Raw genomic sequence first — 26,430 nt, forward strand, 5'->3', positions numbered from 1 at the left:
ATTCATGTACAGTTTATCATTTAGGACAGTTCAACGTTCAGAAAATATCATACATTTATTGAATAATACATTAAAAAAGCAACAACAGATTTTTTATAAAAAGTCTCATTATAAATAGCCAGTCAATGGCAATTTCAATGGCTGTTCTGTTCCAGTACATTCAGTGAGAGAACAGCAAAGCAGTGTCTTATACAAGCAGCACCATGAAAGGATAGACACTTATTTCAAATGTATTTCACCTTTATTTAACCAGGTTACTCTCGTTGATATGAAACACATCTATTTTTCAAGAAAGACCTGGAGACAATGCAGATTCTCAGGTTAGAATAGCGATAAAAGAAAGAAGAACAGAAATAAAACAAGTCTTGTCAGAGTACGATGCCTTGTGGGGTTAACTGTGTTCACAATACAGCCTTTATGGTGCACGAGATCACACACAACATTATCATATATGTGTTCCATGCAGCTCAGTTGGTAGAATATGGCACAAAAAAAGTTTTTAAAATGTATGCACTCACTACTTACTGTAAGTCGCTCTGGATAAGAGTGTCTACGAAAATGTGCATGATGGTATTGAGAGGTAAAGTCCCATTACTGGCCTAAACATGCCAGTCAGCTAAGTGGTTCCTGTTTTTTAAATCATGGTGTCAGATGACCAGTGCACCTAGGGTACACCTCATCTACAATACTGTGCTGCAGGAGTGTCAAACTCATTCCATTGAGGGCCTAGTGTCTGTAGGTTTTTGGGTTTTCCTTTCAATTAAGCCATAGACAAGCAGGTGAGGGGAGTTCCTTACTAATTAGTGCCCTTAATTTATCAATCAACACTGTTAAAATGAAGTACTTTGTAATGCCAAAACTTGTGGCAACTGAGCTGCCACCAAATTGAAGGAGACGAAACCTTAACTTTGCTGGAGTATTGCAACACATCATCCTGAGATATTTTGAAACACGACACGGTGTGTTGTAACACCACTTAATCAAGTGTTGTGCAACACCTTGCCAGAGACTGAGAGCACTCACAGAAAAGGTTGTAAACACTATTTTGGTGTTTCGAGTCCTGTTTAGTGCAGAATCAGATCCCTTCTCTTTTGGTGCCGTTTCCTCTATTTAAAGCTTCTAAACTCCATTCGGATGCTTTGAATCCTGGCTAGTGCAGAATTAGATCCCTTTGTCTGAAGTGTCTTAATGTTTAACGTTGTTATGTATTTGATCATTTGCCTTTTATAAACCGTTTTGGGCAGGCATTGTCAAGCACAGTGTTCAACAAATCATTGATATGATTGCATTAAAAAAATGTTAAGATATTTTTGAGGTATTTGGACTTTTTGTTGAGACAGTTATGAAATGACAGAGAGGATACAGATAGGTGGGAGAAACAGATTGAAGGGTTGGAGTGGAGAATTGAACCCCGTTCTTCGTGCTCTGCACAATTTGCATTCATATTTATTAAGTATATGTATTTTTGGGGGGGGGGTTCAATTTCAATTCCCTCCCGAATAATTTCTTATAGTGTGGCTGTGTGGGCGAGTGGGTAAAATTCCAACAAAATGTACCGTCTGACTGCACCTCCTGATTCTAATCTGTCTAAATAAAGCATTGAAAAAAATAAAGGTAGAACTATTAACAATATTAAAAAAAAATATTATCCATAGGTCCTTATCATCAATCAATATTTAGGATTATAAACCATTTGCATTTCTAAACTATTAATTGCATGAGAAGAACAGTTTTTGTGTTTTGATGCTGCCTTTTACATGAAAGGGTTTTCACAACACTCTCTTAAAAACACCAAGTCATGTTGATGAACCACTTTGGGTCTTTCAAACTACTTCATTTCTGTTTTAAAACACATTCTCTGTATTTAAAACACTTTCATTGGGTTTACATTCAAACACCTTCCAAACACCAAATCTCAGTTTAGGTGGACTATTTTCCATGGTTTCGTTACACAATCATGCATGGTGTTCTGAGAATTTCTTTTTTTACAGTGAAGTAGAATGGAGGAACAAAAACCCGCAGACACTCGGCCCTCCGTGGAATGAGTTTGACACCTGTGCTGTAAAACAACACAGTCTCAATCCCACCATGTCAGGTGTACTTCACAACACTGTGGTCAGCCCTGTGTTTCCTGTTCAAGGCCCTGTGTCTTTGAGATGGTTAGGAGATCACAATCACATATAGTAAAGCACACACTCATGCAAGCACATAAACACTCACATCCCATCTACTAAATGTGGTTACTTGGAAGTCGGGGGAACGTACATTTTTGGTTTCCCATTGCTTCTGCGAAGGAAGCCATACGTTTCCTGACCGGTGAAACAGAAAACTTTCTGGGAATGTTGATATTTAGCTTGCAGGGAGGTTCTGAGAACGTTTACTATGGTTCCCTGAACGTTTTGGAATTAGTCCACTGCGTCTCCAAGATGGAGCTAGCGTTCACAAAGCCGTTCATTTTAGTCTATTCAAACAGACCCCATTTCTAAGGAAACAAGCACCCATTAAGATCAACACACCTGAACACACAGAGAGGACAGAGAGAGTTTTGTTGATGTTGAGAATGGAATGTATATGTATATGTTTCTAAATAACATTCTTAGTATTTTACTAATGTTTGCTTGTGCTTTTTATGGAACGTTTTCTTAATGTTCTGGGAACATGACTTTAAAGTAAAGATTCACCCATTTTAAATGTTATAATGTTTTTGTGCATCTCTGAGTGATGTTCTATCGATTCCCTGGGTCATTTCATGTGTGTCTGAGTTATTGCCGTTCAAGCAGGCAGAAATTCTGCCAGTATGATGTAGCATTGTGTTAAAGTGTCTCTCACTACACTGGAAGTTAATAGGAATATGGCTTTTACATCTTTAAAACGTCTATCATACATGTCAGATTCTAATACTGGCCGATGTCATAACGTGGAAGGATGTCTTCTCTCCAATGAGCCATTGACCATATTTTCATGATATTCCTACCTCAAGAAATGTGTAATTTAACAGAGGGTCTAACACATTTCTCCTATTTGTCTGCCTCTTCAGTCCAGGGTGCATTGCATGGGGCCGTTGCGAATGTCAGACTCCACTCTGTGAGGCACATCAATCTGCAGGTTAAACATGGTGAGATTGTAGACTCCTAAATTGATATTGCAGTTTGTTTAGGCAATTCTAAAGCTAACTACCTACTTCACATGCTGATATTGACTTTGGAATTATTGTGTGTAGCTACGTTTGCTCAGCTAGCTACTAGCCAGCCAGCCCATACATTGCATTGTGTTTTTTTTTGTCATTTTGAGCTGCAACAGATTTCCACATTGATTTTCACATTGCTACCAACTTTATTATAACGACAAAATGAAAAATGTGTTCACAAAATATATTGTTCTCACATACTAGTGTTATGCAACACTGTAAATTATAGGAATGAGTGGTTTTGGGTGGATTTTTCCTTTAAATAGAACCATGAGGAAACCTGCAGAAAACATTATGCTGAAGTATGGTTCTTAGAACGTTATGTGCTAGCTGGGTATCCTGCACCATTCCCAGAACATTGTGGGAAGGCTGTGTGCAAAATAATCATAGGACAAACATACTCTCACCAAGGTCTAAGAAATATATGGTTCTCAGAACATTATGTGCTAGCTGGGATAACACATGCACACACACATGCAGGAACAGTAGATCAGGCATGAACACACACACACACACACACACACACACACACACACACACACACACACACACACACACACACACACACACACAGACACACACACACACACACACACACACTGAAAGCTTCTCACTGCATCACAGGATATGTAACCGTGTGCTGCAGCATGTGGGGTTTTTGGTTTGTGTAGCACAGGAAACCTCCTAATCACATCCCAGCACAAGAGGTAAACTGCAAAACACCCTGCATAACGACAGTAACACCTCAACTAAACCCAAGGCCAGGGGATTGTCATCACTCACAGTGATTTCACTGAAACTGGTTGATTACAGTAAGGAATGGAGAATAGTAATATTGCAGTGAAAATTATATTATTTATTATATTATTATATTTATTATATTAATTATATATTATAGTAAATCAAATTTGATTATTTGTTTAAATAGGTAACACGCAATGACAGAAAAATGCATAAAAAAAAACTATAAAGCACAGTTACATTCACAGTCAACTGTTGTTATAGTAAACTTGATTACAGTGCAGTGGAATATTTGATGTAGGCCTCAAGAATCAACCTCTGTCAGAAAGTTTTACCCAAAAGGCCATAGCTAAAACTGACGTTATCATTGGTGGAAGTTCAAAGTTCAGATGCAGTCAGCTGATCGATTTCTGTAATACCAAGTTTGGGTATCTGCAGCCCAATATGGCGACCGAAGTATGGGAGAGTGGGTGTATGGAAAGTGAATCAGCTAATTGGGCAGATTTGTTGCCACTGAATACCGTTTTACGTGGCTGATTGGGCTGCAAGACGAGTCGATAAGCTGGACCAGTGCACCGGGGTTGTATCGACATGCCTGCCGACTTGCTTCCTACTGGGTATCATGCAGTGGAGGCTCCTCAGAGGAGGAAGGGGAGGAACATCTTCCTCAGTGAATTTCATAAAAATGTATATAGTAAAACATTTTTAAGAAGTTAGCCTTTTTAGATAAAACTATACTAAATGTATTCACGTCACCAAATAATTGATTAAAACACACTGTAGGTCTACAGTAGCCTAAACAGCACCATGGTGTAGCTTTCATTCATAGGTTGTAGCAACCTCATGATGGGTATAGGGAAAAATGTTGTATCATGTAGTAGCCTACACCTATCGATGTTACATTGAGCTGGGTGAATAGAATATGAATGACAGTCATCCAATAAGCTGTAACAGAAATAAGGCCATTCTCATCCCTCATCGGGGCTCCCGAGTGGCGCAGCAGTCTAAGGCACTGCATCTCCGTGCTTGAGTCATCACTACAGACATCCTGGTTCAATTCCAGGCTGTATCACAACCGGAGGTGATTGGAAGTCCCATAGGGCGGTGCACAATTGGCCCAGTGTCGTCTGGGTTTGGCCGGTGTAGGCCGTCATTGTAAATAAGAATTTGTTCTTAACTGACTTGCCTCGTTAAATAAAAATTATCTTAAACGGCACCACTGGTGTCATGTCGCAGGCGGCAGCTAACGTGGCAACGTTTTCTCTCAAATTATTTTATTTCAAGGAGGATAGCAGCCTACAGAAGAAGTAACTAGTATTGATAACCATCTAGATGTCACCTTGATACATACAGTACATACAGTCTACTACTCAATGGGGAGGGCACGCATGAAAAACAACAACACCGGGACACAGTACCATTCGCTCCCGCTTGACAGGCACTACTGTCTGGCAACGGCATGGGAAGTAGCTACCTAGTAGCCAATATCAGAGTGGCAGTCACAGTAATATATCAGTGACAGTCACAGTAACATATCAGTGGCAGTCACAGTAATATATCAGGGTGACAGTCGCAGTAATATATCAGAGTGGCAGTCACAGTAATATATCAGAGTGACAGTCACAGTAACATATCAGAGTGGCAGTCACAGTAATATATCAGGGTGACAGTCACAGTAAGAACATGTGTACAACCCATAAAGCAACAGTACACCCATCATCAATACCTGACATTTTTTACAGTGGGTTAACTGCGTTGTTCGGGGGCAGAACGACAGACTTGTACCTTGTCAGCTCAGGGATTTGATCTAGCAACCTTTCGGTTACTGGCCCAACGTTCTAACCACAAGGCTCCCTGCCGCCCCAATAAACAATCTTCAGTTTGAAACTGAAAAATGTACAATTATTTATGTAAATCTAACACTCAGACTCATCCTCTGGCTTAAAAACAGAAGTCCCAACTCTCGCAGTATGGTAGCTCAATGTGAGGTACACTCGTAGAAAAAAGGGTTCCAAAAGGGTTTTACGGCTGTCCCCATAGGAGAACTGTTTTGGATTCCATGTAGAACCCTCTGTGGAAAGGGTTCTTCATGGAACCCAGAAGGGTTCTACCTGGAACCAAAGGGGGTTCTTCAAAGGGTTCTCTTATGAGGACAGCCAAATAAACCCTTTTTGGTTGTAGATAGCACCTAGTTGTGTGTCACAGTCTGGTTGAGTGGCAAGAAACGGAAGAGAAAAATACAGCTCAATCAAAACCGTCTGACCTATAGCAGAGCGCTTTGACACACCCACTCCTTTCCACACGCCCACTACTTCCCTTTCGACACACCCACTCGCCCATACTCCGGTCGCCATATTGGGACGCAGCGACCCCCTTCCTGTAATCAGGGAGAAACAAAGACCAGTAGGACTGTGGCCCTCCGGGAAGAGGAGTTTTACTTCCTGGTTCCAGGGCTCAGGACACCCGTATGGCTGCGTACTCTGAGCCCTCCTCCTGAGGCTGTGCAGGGCGCGGTGCGGCTCGAGGCTTTACCTGATGGTTGAGCGCTGCGTACATGATATCACTCTCTTCCTCTTTCTCCTTCCCGCTGCTATAGGTATCGTCACTGTCCACTGAGACAGCTACCTGATTGGCTGCAGCTTGGACAGGTGCCGGATGAGTGCGACGTGGGCCCCTGGTAGGTGCGTTGTCATAGATACAGTCCGGTGGTGGGGTGGGCTGGGCTTGTGCCTGGGCTTGGGGCCGGGGCTGGGCTTGGGGCTGGTCCTGGGCTTGGTGGGATCGGATGCTTTGTCTGTGGTGGGGTTGGGGGTTGGGTCGTGGGAATGCTTGCTGGGTCATCGGTATAGCCATATACTGCAACAACAAGTAAGCAACTTTAATACTCTGTGTATTTGCTAACCCCACCATTGATTATAGTGGGCCACACCTGGGACTGACAGACAAGGAGCACACCAAAATACTCCACCATGTTACATACTGTAAACACATTAAAGACCATTCAGAATCTGTACTAATAGTACTAATACAGAACTAAATGAAAGGGAGATGTGTAGTGTATATCTGTTTGACCTGGTTCTCTGTTTGGTCCTCTTCCCTTGACTTCCTGGCCGGACAGGCATCTGCAATTTCAAGGGAATCATGAACAAAACATTGAAATTAGATGTCATGTCCTAGATATAAATGTCTGTATGAATATACTACGGTCATCATTACTCTGTATGAATGCACTATGGTCATCATTAGTCTGTATTAATGTGATATGGTCATCATTAGTCTGTATTAATGTACTATGGTCATCATTAGTCTGTATTAATGTGCTATGGTCATCATTAGTCTGTATTAATGTACTATGGTCACCATTAGTCTGTATTAATGTGCTATGGTCATCATCAGTCTGTATTAATGTGCTATGGTCATCATTAGTCTGTATTAATGTGCTATGGTCATCATTAGTCTGTATTAATGTGCTATGGTCATCATTAGTCTGTATTAATGTGCTATGGTCATCATTAGTCTGTATTAATGTGATATGGTCATCATTAGTCTGTATTAATATGCTATGGTCATCATTAGTCTCTATTAATGTACTATGCTCATCATTAGTCTGTATTAATGTGCTATGGTCATCATTAGTCTGTATTAATGTACTATGGTCATCATTAGTCTGTATTAATATGCTAAGGTAATCATGAGCATCTTACCTTTACAGCCATGCATTGAGAGCATGGATATGGTTATCACCACGATGACAAACACCATAATCCCAGCCGAGGAGTAAACATAAGGCCACACCCACTCCAGGAAGCTGTCCCTCTGACTCAGTGTACTGTCTATAAGAGAAAGAGGCCTAATTTCCACTATGAACAGGGGGGGAAATGTCCCCCCACCCCACATTTGAATTCATAAAAGCTATAGTCCCAAAAATATAAAAATGCAGGAAATTTGTTTTCAATGGCTAAATAATTCTGCCTAATTACACACACACACATTTCAAATCAAAATTAAACTCCTGAAGAGGTTTGTCTCAACATGGATACTAGGTTGCTAGTTATAACTGGCTGTTAGGGTGTTACTGGATACCACAGTGTATCAGAGCTAAGTGTGACATAGCATTGTGGTGTGTCTTGATGTATATTCATACTGCAGCACCTTTATGTCCTGTGTGCAATGCATGCTGAGCTATGAAGAGTCAAAATCTCCTCTTACTGGTTGTTTCGTTCTTCTGATACACATCTGTGGTGTCTTTGACTCTCTCTGAAATACATACAAAACCAGAACCCAGTTGCAGGAAGGTTTTGCCTCCATGAATACCAATTGCAAATTAACTAATCTAATGAAACTAAATGTAATAACTTGCTTACCTGAGACAGTTACATTGATAGAATGACTCACAGTGGGTCCATAATTACACCGATATAGACCTGCATCATCTACGGATATGCTTGTGAAAATCAGAAAAGACGTCCCCTCTTTGTCACGTCTACTGTTTGTCGAATCTCTCCACTGTGTTTCAATGTGGCCAGTTGTGTTGACAGGAAAGCAGTCATTTGCGTAATTTGATTGGCCCAATTTACACCACGAGACAGGTGATGGTGAGTTGGTACAGAAAGCAACAGAACAGTTAATCTTCAGGTGATCTCCAGATGAAGCCCTCCATACTGTGTTCCGTTTCAATCTAATCTCTGCGCAGGTAGCATTCTCTTGTCCTGGAGAGAAGGAAAAGGAATGAACATTAAACAAATCACAGACTGATGAATAGGTTCCCATATGTTCACGTTCCATGAATATCAAATCTTCCACAAACAGAAAACCAAACATATTTTCGTTAATAACAGCTATGAGATCAGCCTCAGACAGATCCTGTGTGTGGGAGAATACATTTTACTAGATGAGAGGATGTGATGGCTAACAGGAGAAAATCAAATCCCCCCTTGCATCATTCTGATGACTAACAGAAGGGAAAGACACAAAAAGTGACAAAAACATTTCACATCCTGAAGAGTTGGAACTCAATTAACATATGACAGAGGGGATACAGGTTCTAGGGAACTGAAATTCAACCCCACCTGTGCTTATTCAGAGTTGCATCCTCCCTCAGACTAAAATACACTATACAGTACTGTATATACAAAAGTATGTGGACACTATGTGGACACTCTTTCAAATTAATGGATTCGGCTATTTTATCGGCAGTAGAATGGCCTTACTGAAGAGCTCAGCTTTCAACATGGCACCGTCATAGAATGCCACCTTTCCAACAAGTCAGTTTGTCAAATTTCTCCCCAGCTAGAGCAGCCCCGGTCAACTGTAAGTGCTGTTATTGTGAAGTGGAAACATCTTGGAGCAACAACTGCTCAGCTGCGAAGTGGTAGGGTACACAAGCTCACAGAATGGGACTGCAGAGTGCAGAAGCGCGTAGCGCGTAAAAATCGTCTGTCCTCGGTTGCAACACTCACTCAGCACAAATACTGTTCGCAGGGAGCTTCATGAAATGGGTTTCCATACCATTGGACGCTGGAGCAGTGGAAACGCGTTCTCTGGAGCAGGTATTCCCAAACTGGAGTACGTGCAATGCCGTCGGAGGTACGCCAAATAAAAATGTGATACACTTTTTTTAAAAATAAATAAATCACATTTTCAAACAGTCCATTTATATTTTCCAACGGGGCTATACATTTGGTTGAGTTTTTTTAATCACTTCACTGCCAAAAATAAAATGAAACCATCTAGTGTTCAGCGAGATAACAACACAATGTCAAATACAGGTAGCCTAGTCAAATAATTAACATCCAATCACATTAACTGTTACTCTCTCGTGGGAATTCCACTAACGGTCCGTATGTAGCCAAACGTCCATTCCATTTGCTCAAAAATGGTTAAAAAAAAGTAAGGCCGGCATCCACAGAGACACATACCAGCTCTACTGGAAGTACTGCTACTACCAGCAGTACTACACCTGCACCTGTCGATGACACAAGTTGTTCTGCTTCCACGAGCACATCCAATGCTAGCATCAGTAATTCTACATTTGTTGTTAGCCCAGCTAGCATGGACACTGACAGTTGGGAATCTGATGCAGCCGAAGAGCTACTGCCCCCTTACCCGTGAAAGCACCGAACAACAGACAGGGACGTTGGACCCAAGTCCTCCACAATAGTATGGGGCTTGCCTTTCCTAGCCACTCGGTAGCTCACCATATAGACCCTTCTTATTAATGGTATCTGTTGCTTTTATACATGTCTTACTACTCGAAAGTTGTCTTAATTATCGATCAAAAAACTCCCGTAGCTTATTGGCACAAATATGATGAGAACTACATTGATTTGGGGTTCACTTATACTGGGAGTAGTGCATTTCCTCAGCCACAGCGTGTTAAATGTGAAAAAGTACTATCTCACTCGATGAAACCTTCACTCTTGCGCAGACATTTAGAAACAAAACATGCCAATTAAAAAAATAAGCCACGGGAGTTTTTTGACCGATAATTAAGACACATTTTGAGTAGCAATACATGTATAAAAGCAACAGATACCATTAATAAGAAGGGGCTAGAAGCATCTTATATGGTGAGCTACCGAGTGGCTAGGACAGGCAAGCCCCATACTATTGTGGAGGACTTAATTCTTCCTGCTGCCACGGATATGGCTGGGACAATGCTGGGAGAAAAGGCCCCAAAAAATATACAGACAATGTCTTCCTCAAACAACACTGTTTCACCACGCATCAGTGACATGGCAAGAGATGTTTTGAAACAATTACTGCTTCGCATACAAGCCAGTGAATTCTATGCACTACAGCTGGATGAGTCAACAGATGTGGCACAGCTCCTGGTATATGTCCGTTACGTTTATGGGGGGTCAATTAAGGAAGACATCCTCTTCTGTAAACCACTGTAAACCAGGACAACAGGAGAGGATATTTATTAAGTACTGGACAGCTTTGTGACATCAAATAGACTTTGGTGGTCAAGATGTGTTGGTATCTGTACTGATGGCGCAAAAGCCATGACAGGGAGACATAGTGGAGTGGTAACGCGAGTGCAAGCAGTTGCTCACGACGCCACTTGGGTACACTGCAGCATCCACCGAGAGGCTCTTGCTGCCAAGGGAATGCCTGACAGCTTGAAAGACGTTTTGGACACTACAGTGAAAATGGTTAACTTTGTTAAAGCAAGGCCCCTGAACTCCCGTGTATTTTCTGCACTATGCAATGATATGGGCAGCGACCATGTAATGCTTTTACAACATACAGAAGTGCGCTGGTTATCAAGGGGCAAAGTATTGACACGTTTTTTAAAATTGAGAGACGACACCAAGGGTGGCTATTTTGAAGAATCTAAAATCTAAAATACATTTTGATTTGTTTAACAGTTTTTTGGTTACTACATGATTCCATATGTGTTATTTCATAGATTTGATTTCTTCACTGTTATTCTACAACGTAGGAAATAGTGAAATAAAGAAAAACCCTTGAATGAGTAGGTGTGTCCAATTTTTTGACTGGTACTGTATATACCAAAGGTCTCAGTTTAACTCAGTATAACTGACCATCAATGAATTACGAATGTCAATTAGTGGCAAGGAATGTCAGACTTCTCAGTATCAATGAGAGAACAGTAGAGGTGAAAAAACAATAACATCATACAGCTTGACTGTAGGCCTACCACACACAGCTCAATAATACCCTCCGACCACAGGAAAGCCACAGCAGTGTTATATTAATAGAGACCATGGGTGTGTTCACACAGAGAGATCTGACAGATATTGAACAACTCATACTCTGGTTAATAACAATCACTGACTGACTGAGGAAAAACCGGGCCCATATTTTCATCATGATCAAGTTATGATAAGTTAACTTTAATTCACACATGCCCTCATGACTGTTGTTGAAATCATATAAATTACAATACATGACAGAAGTATAACTGAGATGTGCAACCCAACAACAAAAAATTACGTTCAGTATGAGTAAGCTACAGTAGTGTATCTCTGTAATGTAAATTGAAAAATATTGATGTTGTTGATGGATTCAAAATGCCAGTGTGAAATGTATATTTGCTATTCAGTGGAAACAAAATGGAAGCCAGAAGTTAGAGCGATTTGTTTCAACAACAACAACTGGAAAACAGGGACGAGAACATTAATAACAAATTATTAATCTATAAGTAGGAGGATGGGGCGGAAATTAAGACAGAAAAAAGTGACTTTCGACTAATTTTCCTACCCCGCTAATCTCTTATTTTTTGTCCCCTAGTTTTTTTCTTCAACGGGATATCTCTTTACCTTCATCTAGGTCTCACACACACCTTTTTGCAAGGATGACAAAAACTGAAAGTCTTGAATATGAGGATGACATTTCAGATATTTACCAAAATGTTCACTCAAAGAGAACCACAATTGTTCTTCTACTTACCAGCAACACTTCTCTTACTATGTGATGAGACTGAACCAACCACAATACGCTGTCCTTTAATCATAAAAATGTTTCTAAATATGTTTTTTTTTCTGGGTCTAACTTACCATGGGCATCCTGGGGGAAGAGAAGCACAACCAGGATGGTGAGAGGTAGGCAGGTCCAGGACCAGCAGTCACGGGGCCCCATGGTGACTTGTAGCCCACAGGCCTTCTATAATCAACAGGTTACACCAGAGGTGGTTTAGGAAGACAGCCACAGCATTGGTAGATGATCATCTCTCTGTGTGTTTGTGTGTGTGTGTGAGAGTGAGTGAAATACACTGTCTGTTCTCTCCCTCTCGCTTCCTCAATTTTAAATGTCTCTCACATCAGTCTTAACACGCCCCAGTATCATAGTCTCTCCGTCACTGCACAAGTGTTTGTGGTAACATTTCTTCCGTTTTACTTCCTTTACCTACTCTCTCTTTCACTCTTTCTCTCTCCCCCCATGTGCTTTATCCTCTCTCATCTACATAAAATTGACTGTGGTGATCACTATAGATTAGATTAGGTTTATTAGTCATATTCACAAGGTTGCAGATATGATAGCAGGGTACAGTGACATTCTTCAGCTCTGAGCTCCAACAGTGCTGGTCAAAGAGAAGTGGATGAAACAATAATACAAATAATAATAATATATACATATTTACAACTGTAACAATTATAAATGTCCATTGGGGGGTGGGGGCAGGATAAACATCAGTTGGGGACACACAGGGGTAGCAGGTAGCTGACTAGTGGTGGCTATTCATCAGCCTGATGGTCTGGCGGTAGAAGTCTGACAGTTTTTGCCATGATGTACCTATACTGCCCACGTCTGAGTGATGGAAGCAGGGAGAACAGGCGTGGCTCGGGTGGCTGAGGTCTTCTTATCACATACGACACCTGGTGTTGTAGGTGTCCTGGAGGGCAGGCCGTGGCTCGGGTGGCTGAGGTCTTCTTATCACATACGACACCTGGTGTTGTAGGTGTCCTGGAGGGCAGGCACCCAATGGTGCGTTCGGCTGAGCGTACCACCTTCTGTAGAGCCTTGCAGGCTGTTATCTAGCCGACAGTATGCTCTCGATGGTGCTCCTGTAGAACACTGTGAGGGCCCTCGGGAACAGGCAGGATTTCTTCAGCCTCCTGTCAGTGTGGTTTGAAGAGTCGCTGTCGTGATTTCACCACGGTGTCAGTGTGGGTTGAAGAGTCTCTGTTGTGCCTTCATCACCAGGGTGTCAGTGTGGGTTGAAGAGTCTCTGTCGTGCCTTCATCACCAGGGTGTCAGTGTGGGTTGAAGAGTCTCTGTTGTGCCTTCATCACCAGGGTGTCAGTGTGGGTTGAAGAGTCGCTGTCGTGATTTCACCAGGGTGTCAGTGTGGGTTGATGAGTCTCTGTCGTGCCTTCTTCACCAGGGTGTCAGTGTGGGTTGATGAGTCTCTGTCGTGCCTTCATCACCAGGGTGTCAGTGTGGGTTGAAGAGTCTCTGTTGTGCCTTCATCACCAGGGTGTCAGTGTGGGTTGAAGAGTCTTTGTCGTGCCTTCATCACCAGGGTGTCAGTGTGGGTTGAAGAGTCTCTGTCGTGCCTTCACCACGGTATCAGTGTGGGTTGAAGAGTCTCTGTCGTGCCTTCTTCACCAAGGTGTCCGTGTGGGTTGAAGAGTCTCTGTCGTGCCTTCTTCACCAAGGTGTCCGTGTGGGTTGAAGAGTCTCTGTTGTGTCTTCTTCACCACGGTATCAGTGTGGGTTGAAGAGTCTCTATCGTGCCTTCTTCACCACGGTATCAGTGTGGGTTGAAGAGTCTCTGTCGTGCCTTCTTCACCAAGGTGTCCGTGTGGGTTGAAGAGTCTCTGTCGTGCCTTCTTCACCAAGGTGTCCGTGTGGGTTGAAGAGTCTCTGTTGTGTCTTCATCACCAGGGTGTCAGTGTGGGTTGAAGAGTCTCTGTCGTGATTTCCCCAGGGTGTCCGTGTGGTTAGACCATTTCAGTTCCTCTGAGATGTGTACCCGAGGAACCTGAATCTGTTTGACCCCCTCCACGGTGGCCCTGTTACTATAAATCAGCTATGATCATGAACAGATAGATACAGAATGTGTGACTGGTTATACATTAAATGAAACAAATGTACATTACAGTAGACTAATGTTATACACATTATAGTAGGCTAAAATTATACACATTAGAGTAGGCTAAAGTTAAGCACATTACAGAGTAGGCTAAAATGCTACACATTACAGTAGGCTAAAATGATACACATTACAGTACACTAAAGTGATACACATTAGAGTAGGCTTAAGTTATACACATTAGAGTAGGCTAAAGTTATACGCATTAGAGTAGGCTAAAGTTATACACATTACAATAGGCTAAAGTGATACACATTACAGTAGGCTAAAGGTATACGCATTACAGTACACTAAAGTGATACACATTCAGTAGGCTAAAGTTATACACATTACAGTAGGCTAAAGTGATACACATTACAGTAGGCTAAAGTTATACACATTACAGTAGGTTAAAGTTATACACATTACAGTAGGCTAAAGTTATACACATTACAGTAGGCTAAAGTTATACGCATTAGAGTAGGCTAAAGTTATACACATTACAGTAGACTAAAGTTATACACATTACAGTAGGCTAAAGTTATACGCATTAGAGTAGGCTAAAGTTATACACATTACAGTAGGCTAAAGTTATACACATTACAGTAGGCTAAAGTGATACACATTACAGTAGGCTAAAGTGATACACATTACAGTAGGCTAAAGTTATACACATTACAGTAGGCTTAATATCTCATACAATATCTGTCAGATCTCTCTGTGTGAACATACACATAGTCTCTAATATAACCCTGCTGTGGCTTTTCTGTGTGGTTGGCGGGTAATATTGAGTCATGTGCCAACATTGTGTGGTGGCTTTAGGATCTATACTGTTGTTGTTTAGTCAGCTTTACTATCCTCTCATTGACTGATACTAGGAAGTCTGAAACCCCTTGCTACTAATTTACATTATGAATGGACGTTAGACAATGAAGTCATCTTCTTCTTCTTCTTCTTAAAACTTCTTCCCCTTCTTCATTCAGCATAGCATACATGCAGATATTTTCTACAGGGCCCTAAAACAGATGAAAGGGCTTCGGTTATCATAATCTTTGGCCCTATTCATGAAACCAAAATGGATGCAATTGCGCCCCCATGAGAGTAGTAAGGGGATAGAAAGACAAGATAAGAGCGTATGCAAACGACAATGACGAAGAGCACAACTTTTGCCTCTATCAAAAAAGCGGCAAGTGTTGAATACATGACGTGGAGCACAGTTTAGTTGACAAACCGAAGATGGCGGAGTACCTGGCCTCCATTTTCGGAACAGAGAAAGACAAGTAGGTTATTTCGTCTTTTTGTGAAACTGCTGAAATAATAATGCTAGTAAAATGCCTCTTCTGTAGAACGTGCACGTTTTAACCCAACAAGCTACCAATTTACTTACAAATACGACTGCTGCTGCACCCGTTGCTTTTCATTCAGCCTTGTGTGGCTAGCTAGCGTAGCTTCCTGACTATACTGTAGAAGGCTAGTTAACTTGCTTGAATGGAAGAGGCGGCGGCTTGGTTTGAAAATGTGGCATGTGCTGCGTCGCGTCAGTATCCCTCCAAATCGGCCAGGCTAAGCTAAATCAGTCTTTATTTTCTAGATTAATTTAGTATCAAATGTTTTACAAGTCAGTAGGTAAATAGTTTGCTAGTTAGTATAACCTCAAAGTTTGGCTTGCTAAGCTAATCTGCAGCTAACTAGCGTGCTACTGTAGCTAGCTAACTCTTTAGCATTGTCTCGAGACGACTCCAGTGGCTAGGTTGGCTACTGCACAAGCACATACCGAATTGTGTTTTTGTTTTCCATTGTAGCTAGCTAGATGCAGAAACAAAACTATACAAAGCAAACACTAACCTAGACATTTATCAACATCTAATTTGTTTACTTTCTTGTCCATGTTCAAGGGTCAATTGTTCATTCTACTTTAAAATTGGAGCGTGCAGACATGGGGACCGCTGCTCTAGGTTGCACAACAAGCCAACTTTCAGCCAGGTAAGCGTACCTTTTATGTCTTGAATATGATTAGCTAGCTAGGGTTTTATGGCAAGCAATGGCCCGATGCTTGTGATATAGCCCACTAGAATGTATCAGGACTTCTTTAGGTTTCTTTGTTAGCTAGCTCGCGTTACTGATTATACTCACATTTGATTGTTTACTTGTTTGTGTGGAGATTGGATTTAACCTTGTGTAGGATCAAATAATCATTCATGAAGTACTGAAACACACAGTGTTGTCAATTAGCCCTAATTCCATTCACGTTTGCAATGTTGCTTCCATGTTCCAATGGGCCTAGGTACATACTGCAATAGCATCATGTGGAAGAACAGGTTGCTGAGCAGATGTAAAGTAGACCTAAATGTTTGCTGATCTGTTTCCACTAACCCTGTGCACGTTTGCATTTCAGATTCCACGATTGGCTTACCTACAGAAGTGTGTGTGTATATAACATTGTGTTCTGTTGCCTTTCAGAGAACCTGCATTATGATTGATGAGAATAGGGTTGGCAGCATGTCAATGCTTCTCAGTCAATATTTATCATCAGAAGAGAAGCAACTGCTGTTGGTAGGGTGACCACATTTCTTTAAATACCCAAATGCGAGACAACAGGATGATTTTGCGAGATGTTCGTGGGACAGTGTAGCATACATGAATACATGTTTTTTTGCAGCTGCACCAGGGTAATTGAAGCGCGTGAAGCCTACTCTTTTTCCGGGCTCGCACAAAAGTTGGTGACACACAAGAGACCACATGTGTGGCTGTTATGAAAATCAGGGAATATTTGGCCAAGGAACCATTTCTGGTTTGTCAGAGAATTTAATACAGTTAGGAAGGAAGACTTAAAATGGGATTGAGTGAAGTAGCAGCAATTACGTTGAATGAGCAACTGAGTATGGAGTGCCTTACAAGTGTGACAAAATTACCTTAACTGTCAGTCTAATATTTACTCTTGTAGCTATTCATTTTTGTAAGTAGTTTACTCACTGTCAGCTGCAAATCCCGAAAGGATTTGGCAAATGTGATTTTGGTTGAAAATATGACATTGGCTTAAGTCTCGTCTTGCGCTGTGCAGAATATCAGAGATCCTCAACGATTGCAGAAGTGTTCAACGTTACCAGTACCACGGCCTTATAATATATCTTGTCAAAAGTGCAACATGTCTACAAAAGAGACGGGTAAGAATGTCAATTCTCATCAAATGAATAGGAAATCTGACTAAAATACAGACATGTACCTTTTTTGTATATTAGTGGTGTTTTCATTTAAATGTGGGATTGTCCTGCACAATCCGGGATATGTGGTCACCCTAGCCACTGGTAGGCTAATGCTGATTATGGAATGCATGATGCAATGGCAGATGGCACAACCTTGATGAAATGAAGTAGTGTTATCCTGAATGGTATATATTTTCCTCCAACCTGGGTCTTTTGACTATGCTCACAAGGACATGCGGCCAACCTGCTCCCCTCATTTAGTGACGGCTTGCCTGGCTCTTTGGTAGACATTTGATAGACACGATGGCAGCTCAATTCCCCTGTCCTTGTGCTTTATTAAACAGCTCAGCCACTTCATATCGAAAGACTCAATCTGACCCAACCCTAGGTTTCTCAGGATAGTTGTGCTTGGCCCTATGCCGAACCATGAGAAACAAAACAAAGCTTTCTATCAGTAGACTGATTGGATGATCCTCTACCAGAGCATGTGGGCGGAGTTGAGCCGGTCAGAAATCCCGCTCACGGAGTGGTGCTTGCGTGGCCATCCACGTCCTTTCCAATTGCTCCTCTACAAAATGCTTCGCAGACACAGAAGAAGAAAGACAGCCGCTCCATTCGTTTAAATCACAATTTAACAAATAATCCTATCAAAATGGAAAGCTCCTTGAAAGAGGTAATATGCCAGACCTATTGGGCCAAAATCAATTATGGCCTATTGTATAGATAATAGAACCAAAGTGAACAAAACTTAGTTTATAAATACTTTGCTACAATGACACTCTTAGCTAGCTACCCACCTCGTTCCTTTCTGTTAGTATGTGCACGTAGTAAGTTCCCCATCGTGCTTTCGGGATTCCACAATGATTATTTTTTTGGTGTAATTTTTACCCCCTTTTTTCTCCCTGATTTCGTGTTCGCCATTTTGTCTCGTCGCTGCAGCTCCCCAACGAGCTCGGGAGAGGCGAAGGTTGAGTCGTGCGTACTCCGAAGGATGACCCGCCAAGCCGCGCTTCTTAAATTAACACCCGCTCGCTTAACCTGGAAGCCAGACGCACCAATTTGTTGGAGGAAACCCCGTTCAACTGATGACTGAAGTCAGCCTGCAGGCGCCTGGCCTGCCACGAGTCACAAGAGCGCGATGAGCCAAGTAAAGCCCCCCGGCCAAACCCTCCCCTAACCCAGATGACGCTGGGCCAATTGTGCACTGCCATATGGGACTCCCAGACACGGCCGGTTGTGACACGGCCGGTTGTGACACAGCCTGGGATCGAACCCCAGGCTGTAGTGACTCCGCAACACTGCGATGCGGTGCCTCAGACCCGGGAAGCCACCAAAATGATTCTTTAGTTGTGGACACTACATCACTGCACTCTCTCTTGGTCCTCCTTGTCTTTGTAAGTCACCTTGATTATTATTATTATTATTATTATTTATTTATTTTTGGAAATATGTAGCATACTTGATGACAGTAGCTTAAGCAAGGGGCTATAGCAGCACACAGGTAGACTACAAATGCATGCTGGGCTGGGCATGCCCTGAGCTCGGGAAGTGAGCGCTATTGGAATCGGGTGAGAAGGCTGACGCTCCAGCCTTTGGAAACTCGCTGCACACTCAAGTCAAATTGGGCTCGCTCCGTTCACATTCTGTCCTCTACCCCAACTTCTCTGAAATACAGCCCATAGATTCAAAAGCGAGATTCAACTCCTAAGTCAGTAAACACAGTGTATTTACGTCAATATTCAGGGACCTAGACTCATTTGGCGATTTACACAAATTGAATGATTTATCTCTTGTATTCTTGTCATCCCCGGCAGACCATCTTGATTCAAAACATCTACCGTAACCCCCAAAACAGTGCACAGACGGCCGACGCCTCTCGCTGTAAGTCCAAAGATCTGTTAGCCTCAGGGGTTCAGAAATCCCTCCTTTTCCCCCCTGCTGCTCCCCATATGTAGGTCACGTAGCAGCTGAGCTGTGAGGGACTGCCTCGGCACTGTTAGCAGGGAACCCAACGTTACAGTACCTCTCACACTTCGGCTACTGTAACTGCTCCTCCCAGTCCCCACCCTAAATGGCAAACCATTACTACCAGATAAATAAACAGGATGCTCCTCAATCTCTGTTTTGTATCGTCAAATATTTCTGTTTCCTCTGCCTCAGTCTTTGCCCTCTCATACACAATCTCTCAGCCACTTAAAACAAAAACATATTCTGTTCTGTTATAGGCTATGTTGACCAATTTAAATCCCAAACTACCTTGAGCACAAGTCCTATAGTTGGGTAGACCTAGTTGTAAACTTCTACTGTGTGAGCAGTACCTAGTGTTGAGCCCTGTCTTACCAGAGCTGACGCCTCTCCTCTCACACAGGTAGGTATGGCTGTGGACTCTCACAGGAGACTGTCTGGGCCACGGTTCTGTTCTCTTCTGATAACAAGGACCTCATAACTAGCCAAACACCTCCCTCCCTCCATAGCCCAGAGATGGCTTCACATGTGCTTACTTAGATAGCTTTTGTACTGTGACCTATTCACAAACAGCTATTACCTTTGGGAAAATGTGTTGGATTGAATGATCAACACATGAATACACCAGAGTCCTTGCTACTTCTCCAGTAACACTTGTCAGTAATGTCTCTTTTTAACTGGCATTACTTAGATTCGTTCAGAGTTCCTTGTGATTGCAGCCTCCTGTGAAGCCCTGGCAGAGACGTCTGTGGTCAGGAGACACACCGTTACCTTCTCTTTCAGCATTTCAGATCACACCATGCACTCTTTTGTTCAGAGCAGAGTTCCATAGAGGGGACGAATGAAGCTAGTTATGGCTTCAAATGTGTCCATTGAGGAAGTATTAGCTGACCCTCGTGTGTTCTCTTCAGGGCCTGTTGTAAGGAGCATGATACTGTATCTAATTTAACTTTCTTCCCCCAAAACCCCATTTCTGCTTGACCTGTATCACAAAAATGTCTGTTTTGTATTTCAGACCATTGCCCTCTTGAACATTTACCGTAACCCTCAAAACACTGCCCAGTCTGCCGATGGTATACGCTGTAAGTTCCCCCTACATTTGCAAGGCCCTGCGGCATGGACTACTCATTATATTATACTGTAATCTGGTGTACACCTACCTACACTACAACAACACTCCCATTATATTATACTGTAATCTGGTGTACACCTACCTACCTACACTACAACACCCCCATTATATTATACTGTAATCTGGTGTACACCTACCTACCTACACTACAACACCCCCATTATATTATACTGTAATCTGGTGTACACCTACCTACCTACACTACAACACCTCCATTATATTATACTGTAATCTGGTGTACACCTACCTACACTATAACACTCCCATTATATTATACTGTTATCTGGTGTACACCTACCTACCTACACTACAACAACACTCCCATTATATTATACTGTAATCTGGTGTACACCTACCTACACTACAACACCTCCATTATATTATACTGTTATCTGGTGTACACCTACCTACCTACACTACAACACTCCCATTATATTATACTGTTATCTGGTGTACACCTACCTACCTACACTACAACACCTCCATTATATTATACTGTAATCTGGTGTACACCTACCTACCTACACTACAACACCTCCATTATATTATACTGTTATCTGGTGTACACCTTCCTACCTACACTACAACACCTCCATTATATTATACTGTAATCTGGTGTACACCTACCTACCTACACTACAACACTCCCATTATATTATACTGTAATCTGGTGTACACCTTCCTACCTACACTACAACGACACTCCCATTTGCCAGGAAACAGTAGCTATTCCTTAGATATTTTTCCTGGGAAACATTTAGTTTGTTTTTAGTAGCCTGGACCTGAATTCAATGTGCATTCATAAAAATTTGTAAGATACTTATTTGCATAAAATGGACAGAAACCAGTCTCAAAATCAATCAATCAATAGCGTTTATTCTCGAGAGTACTGATCATAGTACAATTTACATCAGATTATATAATAAAAATGACGTCATAGGATTTAAAATGTCCTTCCTCCTCTCGGATACCATGGTAATATAGTTCACCAGCCTTCTCACATTGTCTGCCACCTGTTAAACAATCTACCAGCAGCCCAAGGTCTCTCCCCTCCCTGGGTAGAGACAGAATGTCCTGTAAGGATCACAGCATTCCAGCCTGTCTGACGATAGCTCCATTCGTTTCTAACAAGGAACAGACAGTCCTTGTTCTAATTCTTGATTAATATTACACATTATATTCAGCACTATGATTAGAATAATGTTCATACATCCATACAGTAACATAGTATTCTGTTTAATTATAGTTATAAGCTGAATGTATACATAATTGAGTCATTATTCATCAAAATCCTATAAGTTGGCACTCATTTTCAGCACCAGCCAGCTCCACTGTCATGCTAGCTTCGTTGGCACTCAATTTCAGCACCAACCAGCTCCACTGTCATGCTAGCTTCGTTAGCACTCATTTTCAGCACCAGCCAGCTCCACTGCCAGTGTTCTCAAACACCGTCATTGAAGCTGGCTTGTGCTGAGACACCGTCATTAAGGTTGTTGTTCCAAAGTGGTGTCATCTTAATGTATACACAAACTTGGCTTAATTGATACAATTCTAATAGATTACTGGCCTGATTTACTAAGCTGTTGCACCATTGTAATGTTTATTTGGTGGTTTCCAAGGGGGATAAAGTAACAGGAAGTTAAAATGGTGGCTATAGGACAAATGTGAAACGTACACAAAGTTAACTTGTATGTTAGTTTCATGGTTTAGCTTGGTATGTTGTCTATATATTCGTCGTTGGATGTGAAGTTGCACTGATGCAGATGCTTAGTGACTCTGCCTCCGCCTAGCTGCTTTCTGACTGGTTATTTGTTCATGGTTTTAGGTGCCGTCAGCGACGTGGAGATGCAAGAACACTACGACGAGTTCTTTGAGGTGAGTGACCTCGGCATGAGAGACTTGTGATGTTTCACCTTATCTCTGCCAAACCTGCCTGTTGTGCACGGTATCAACTTCCTCTCTCCCATTCACTTTTCACAACAGGATCAATACTGCTGTGCCTATTGTCCCTGTTCACTGATGTGAAAGGGGCAGTATTTGTACAGTAGAGGATATGTAGTTGGGTAATGGAAAAGACCCTCAGTGAGTCTGTCAGCTGTGTAGAAACCATGGGTATGTTCCACATTGCAGCTGACTTTGAAGGCGAGACGTGATAACGGATCTAGTTATTAATGAAGCTCTAAATAAAGTGTTGGTTTCATGAGCTGAAATAAAAAATCCCAGAAATGTTCCACACGCACAAATTTCTTTACAATTTTGTTTACATTCCTGTTGGTGAGCATTTCTCCTTTGCCAAGATAATCCATCCACCTGACCGGTGTGGCATATCAACAAGCTGATTAAACGGCATGATCATTACACAGGTGCACCTTGTGCTGGTGCCAAAAGGCTACTCTAAAATTTGCTGTTTTGTCACTCGACACAATGCCACAGATGTCTCAAGTTGAGGGAGTGTGCAGTTGGCATGCTGACTGCAGAAATGTCCACCAGAGCTGTTGCCAGAGAATTTAATGTTAATATCTCTCATAAGCCACCACTAACGTCGTTTTAGAGAACTTGGCAGTACTTCCAATCGCAGACCACGTGCATGGCATCGTGTGGGCGAGCGGTTTGCTGATGTCAGCGTTGTGAACAGAGTTCCCTATGGTATGGGCAGGCATAAGCTATGGACAACAGACACAATTGCATTTTATCCCTGGCAATTTGAATACACAGCAATACGTGACAAGATCCTGAGGCCCATTGTCGTGCCATTCATCCACTGCCATCACCTCGTGTTTCAGCATAATGCACTGCCCCATGTCACAAGAAGCTGTACACAATTCCTGGAAGCTGACAGTGTCCTAGTTCTTCCATGGTCTGCATACTCACCATACATGTCACCTGTTCAGCATGTTTGGGATGCTCTGGATTGACGTGTACGACAGCGTGTTCCAGTTCCCGCCAATATCCAGCAACTTCGCACAGCCATTGAAGAGGAGTGGAACAACATTCCTCAGGCCATAATTAACAGCCTGATCAACTCTATGAGAAGGAGATGTGTCGTGCTGCATGGGGCAAATGGGGGTCACACCAGATACTGACTGGTTTTCTGATCCACACCCCTACCTTTTTTTTTAAGGTATCTATGACCAACGGATGCATATCTGTATTCCCAGTCATGTGAAATCCATAGATTAGGGCTTAATTAATTTCAATGACTGATTTCCTTATGTAAACTGTAACTCAGTATAATCTTTGAAATTGTTGCGTTATGTTTTTGTTCAGTGTAGTTATTAGTGGATCTTTAAAGTGGGTCTCCATGGTGCTACTTTACTTATCAATTAGTGATTGTTTTGTCACCCATGACCCTAACCCCATCTTTTGGCCCTGATCCTAACCCCATCTTCTGGCCCTGACCCCTACAGGAAGTCTTCACAGAGATGGAGGAGAAGTACGGAGAGGTGGAGGAGATGAACGTGTGTGACAACCTCGGAGACCACCTGGTCGGCAACGTCTATGTGAAGGTGAGGGTCAGCGCTCCCATGTCAGCCATGTTAAATTCTCCCTGCATCCATCTTCAGTGTGTTGCGTTATTAAGCTGTCTGGAGAAACAGGAAAAAGTCCTGTCTTTATAGCCGCTCGTCTTTGGGTTCATCGACCTTCATCAGAGCATAAATCTGTCTAAAACATGACCTCTCTTCTCTCTGTGTGTATAGTTCCGTCGGGAAGAGGATGCGGAGAAAGCGGTGATGGACCTGAACAACCGCTGGTTCAACGGTCAGCCTGTCCACTCAGAGCTCTCCCCCGTCACTGACTTCAGGGAAGCCTGCTGTCGGCAGTATGAGATGGGGTCAGTGTCGATCTCTCTTTCTGATGAATATCTATACACTGCTGTGTGTGACAGTCGGTGTACCTGCAACAATAACAGACGCCTTTTTTCACCACTGCATTCCACCATATTTGTACAGTTCCACCATGTAATCAGTAGTTCTGAAACTCTTTTCAATGTAAACCATTTACACCAAACGTAAAACGTTTTACACCGAAAACTAGAGTTTGTATTGGACAAATTCAGAATCCTCTGTTTTGTTCCATTTCTTTCCTAGTTAATACACACCTGGCTTAAGGCTTAAGTTGCCACCTCTAATCCGACGGGAAGAATGTAGTCTTGTTTCCCTGCAGCATATAACTATATAACTCAGGCTGTGTTGGGAAATGGCATCCTATTCCCTATGGGCCCTGGTCAAAGTAGTGCACTATATAGGGTGTCATTTGGGATGGTACCTCAAGTGTTTTTCCATTGGAACTACCCATTGTTTGCTTAGGCTACAGTTGAACTGTTTGGCTAACTCCAGCAGGAGAGATACATGTAGCTAGCTAGGCCTCTGCTTTGGAGTGTAGGGTGGTAAACGTGATAGTCAGTGGATACAGGTGGTGATTGGAGAAGCTTTTCTCACGTTAACAGTATTAACCCTCTGCTTGCCTACCATCCACAGAGAGTGCACCAGAGGAGGCTTCTGTAACTTCATGCACCTGAAACCCATCTCCAGGGAACTTCGCCGGGACCTGTATGGACGCCGCAGAAAAGGGTAGGACACATCCTAGGGAATGTTTGTATTCCAGGAAGACCTTGTTCTTTGTCATTGTCAACGTTTGACTGTTTGAAGGGATTTAATGGTGACGCATCCAATACTGTACTTGGCAGTGGTGTAAAGAACTTAAAGTACTACTTAAGTCGTTTTTTGGGGTGTCTGTACTTTACTATTTATATTTTTGATTACTTCAACTCCATCACATTCCTAATGAAAATAATGTGCTTTTTACTCCGTACATTTTCCTTGACACCTAAAGATACTCATTACATTTTGAATGCTTAACAGGAAAGTTGTCTAAATTACGCAAAGAGAACATCCCTGGTCATCCCTACTGCATTTGATCTGGCGGACTCACGTACTTGTGTAGTTGACTAAAGTAAAAGCCTCCTTTTTGGTTGAGGTTTTTGAGTATTCTCTAGGCTGGTTAAGTCATGTGCTGCTGTTACGTGGTTCAAGCATTTTATTTCTCCCTTTCTAGCAAAGGAGGAGGCGGAGGAGGAGGAGGACACCGCTCTCGCTCGCGATCCCGGGAAAGGCGTTCTCGCTCCCGAGACCGTGGCCGTGGTGGCGAAGGCGGAAGAGGTGGTGGACGGGACCGCGAGAAACGGAGGTCCAGGGACCGGGAACGTTCTGGAAGGTTTTAAGATGAGCCACAACCTAATTATCCCCCTCTTCCACCCCCTTGTCCCCCTCCTCCTACCTCTCTCTCCCGTGATGAAAAATGTGTGTAACATGTTGGAATCGTCGTTAATTTCATTTCTTTTATCCCTTTTTTTAAAGACACAAATACAAGCTTCCGTTGCTTTCTCAATAAAACAGACTTTGTAGTGATTCTCTGCTGTGTCCTCTTTCATTGCTGCAGTTGGTTGGTGTTGGAGTTACAATCTAGCAGGGATAAGACTGGGTGAAAGGGTTTACTGCCATCAGACTGTTAAACAGCCACCACTAACATTTAGGGGCCGCTGCCAACATACCGACTCAACTCCAGCCACTTTAATAATGGGAATTGATGGAAATTATGTAAAAATGTACCACTAACCACTTTAAACAATGCCACTTAATATAATGTTTACATACCCTAC

The 26,430-nt window shown here is 42.4% G+C and overlaps 2 protein-coding genes across 3 annotated transcripts; one reads left to right on the plus strand and one right to left on the minus strand.

Annotated features, from left to right (window-relative positions):
* Nucleotides 1–40: 40 nt before the first annotated feature.
* Nucleotides 41–16,215, minus strand: LOC129840213 (B- and T-lymphocyte attenuator-like). Its single transcript, XM_055907884.1, has 7 exons — nt 15,859–16,215; nt 12,454–15,487; nt 8,293–8,637; nt 8,138–8,185; nt 7,633–7,761; nt 7,001–7,050; nt 41–6,784 (listed from the first exon to the last, which is right to left on the minus strand). The coding sequence occupies exons 2-7, from the start codon at nt 12,533–12,535 to the stop codon at nt 6,383–6,385; spliced, it is 1,056 nt and encodes a 351-aa protein (XP_055763859.1). The 5' UTR covers nt 12,536–15,487; nt 15,859–16,215; the 3' UTR covers nt 41–6,382.
* On the plus strand, nt 15,645–26,179 carry LOC129840214 (splicing factor U2AF 35 kDa subunit-like). Of its 2 annotated transcripts, XM_055907885.1 has the most exons (8): nt 15,645–15,751; nt 16,367–16,454; nt 20,655–20,721; nt 22,597–22,646; nt 24,179–24,277; nt 24,470–24,603; nt 25,250–25,342; nt 25,827–26,179. In XM_055907885.1, exons 1-8 carry the CDS (start codon nt 15,708–15,710, stop codon nt 25,990–25,992), a joined length of 741 nt encoding a protein of 246 aa, XP_055763860.1. In that variant the 5' UTR covers nt 15,645–15,707; the 3' UTR covers nt 25,993–26,179. The 2 variants fall into 2 exon arrangements, with proteins under 2 accessions (XP_055763860.1, XP_055763861.1); XM_055907886.1 differs by lacking the exons at nt 15,645–15,751; nt 16,367–16,454 and adding an exon at nt 19,116–19,555.
* Nucleotides 26,180–26,430: the final 251 nt, after the last annotated feature.

This window comes from Salvelinus fontinalis, chromosome 41 (assembly GCF_029448725.1).
Source record: "Salvelinus fontinalis isolate EN_2023a chromosome 41, ASM2944872v1, whole genome shotgun sequence".
In the NCBI taxonomy this organism is placed as follows: domain Eukaryota; kingdom Metazoa; phylum Chordata; class Actinopteri; order Salmoniformes; family Salmonidae; genus Salvelinus; species Salvelinus fontinalis.

Coding starts and splice junctions, on each gene's coding strand:
- LOC129840214 (XM_055907885.1), top strand. CDS start 15,708: ATGGCGGAGTACCTGGCCTCCATTTTCGGAACAGAGAAAGACAA. Junction 15,752..16,366: donor TTCGGAACAGAGAAAGACAA/GTAGGTTATTTC, acceptor TCCATGTTCAAG/GGTCAATTGTTCATTCTACT. Junction 16,455..20,654: donor ACAAGCCAACTTTCAGCCAG/GTAAGCGTACCT, acceptor TTTGTATTTCAG/ACCATTGCCCTCTTGAACAT.
- LOC129840213 (XM_055907884.1), bottom strand. CDS start 12,535: ATGGGGCCCCGTGACTGCTGGTCCTGGACCTGCCTACCTCTCACCATC. Junction 8,638..12,453: donor CTTCCCCCAGGATGCCCATG/GTAAGTTAGACC, acceptor CCTTCTCTCCAG/GACAAGAGAATGCTACCTGC. Junction 8,186..8,292: donor TATCAATGTAACTGTCTCAG/GTAAGCAAGTTA, acceptor TATGTATTTCAG/AGAGAGTCAAAGACACCACA.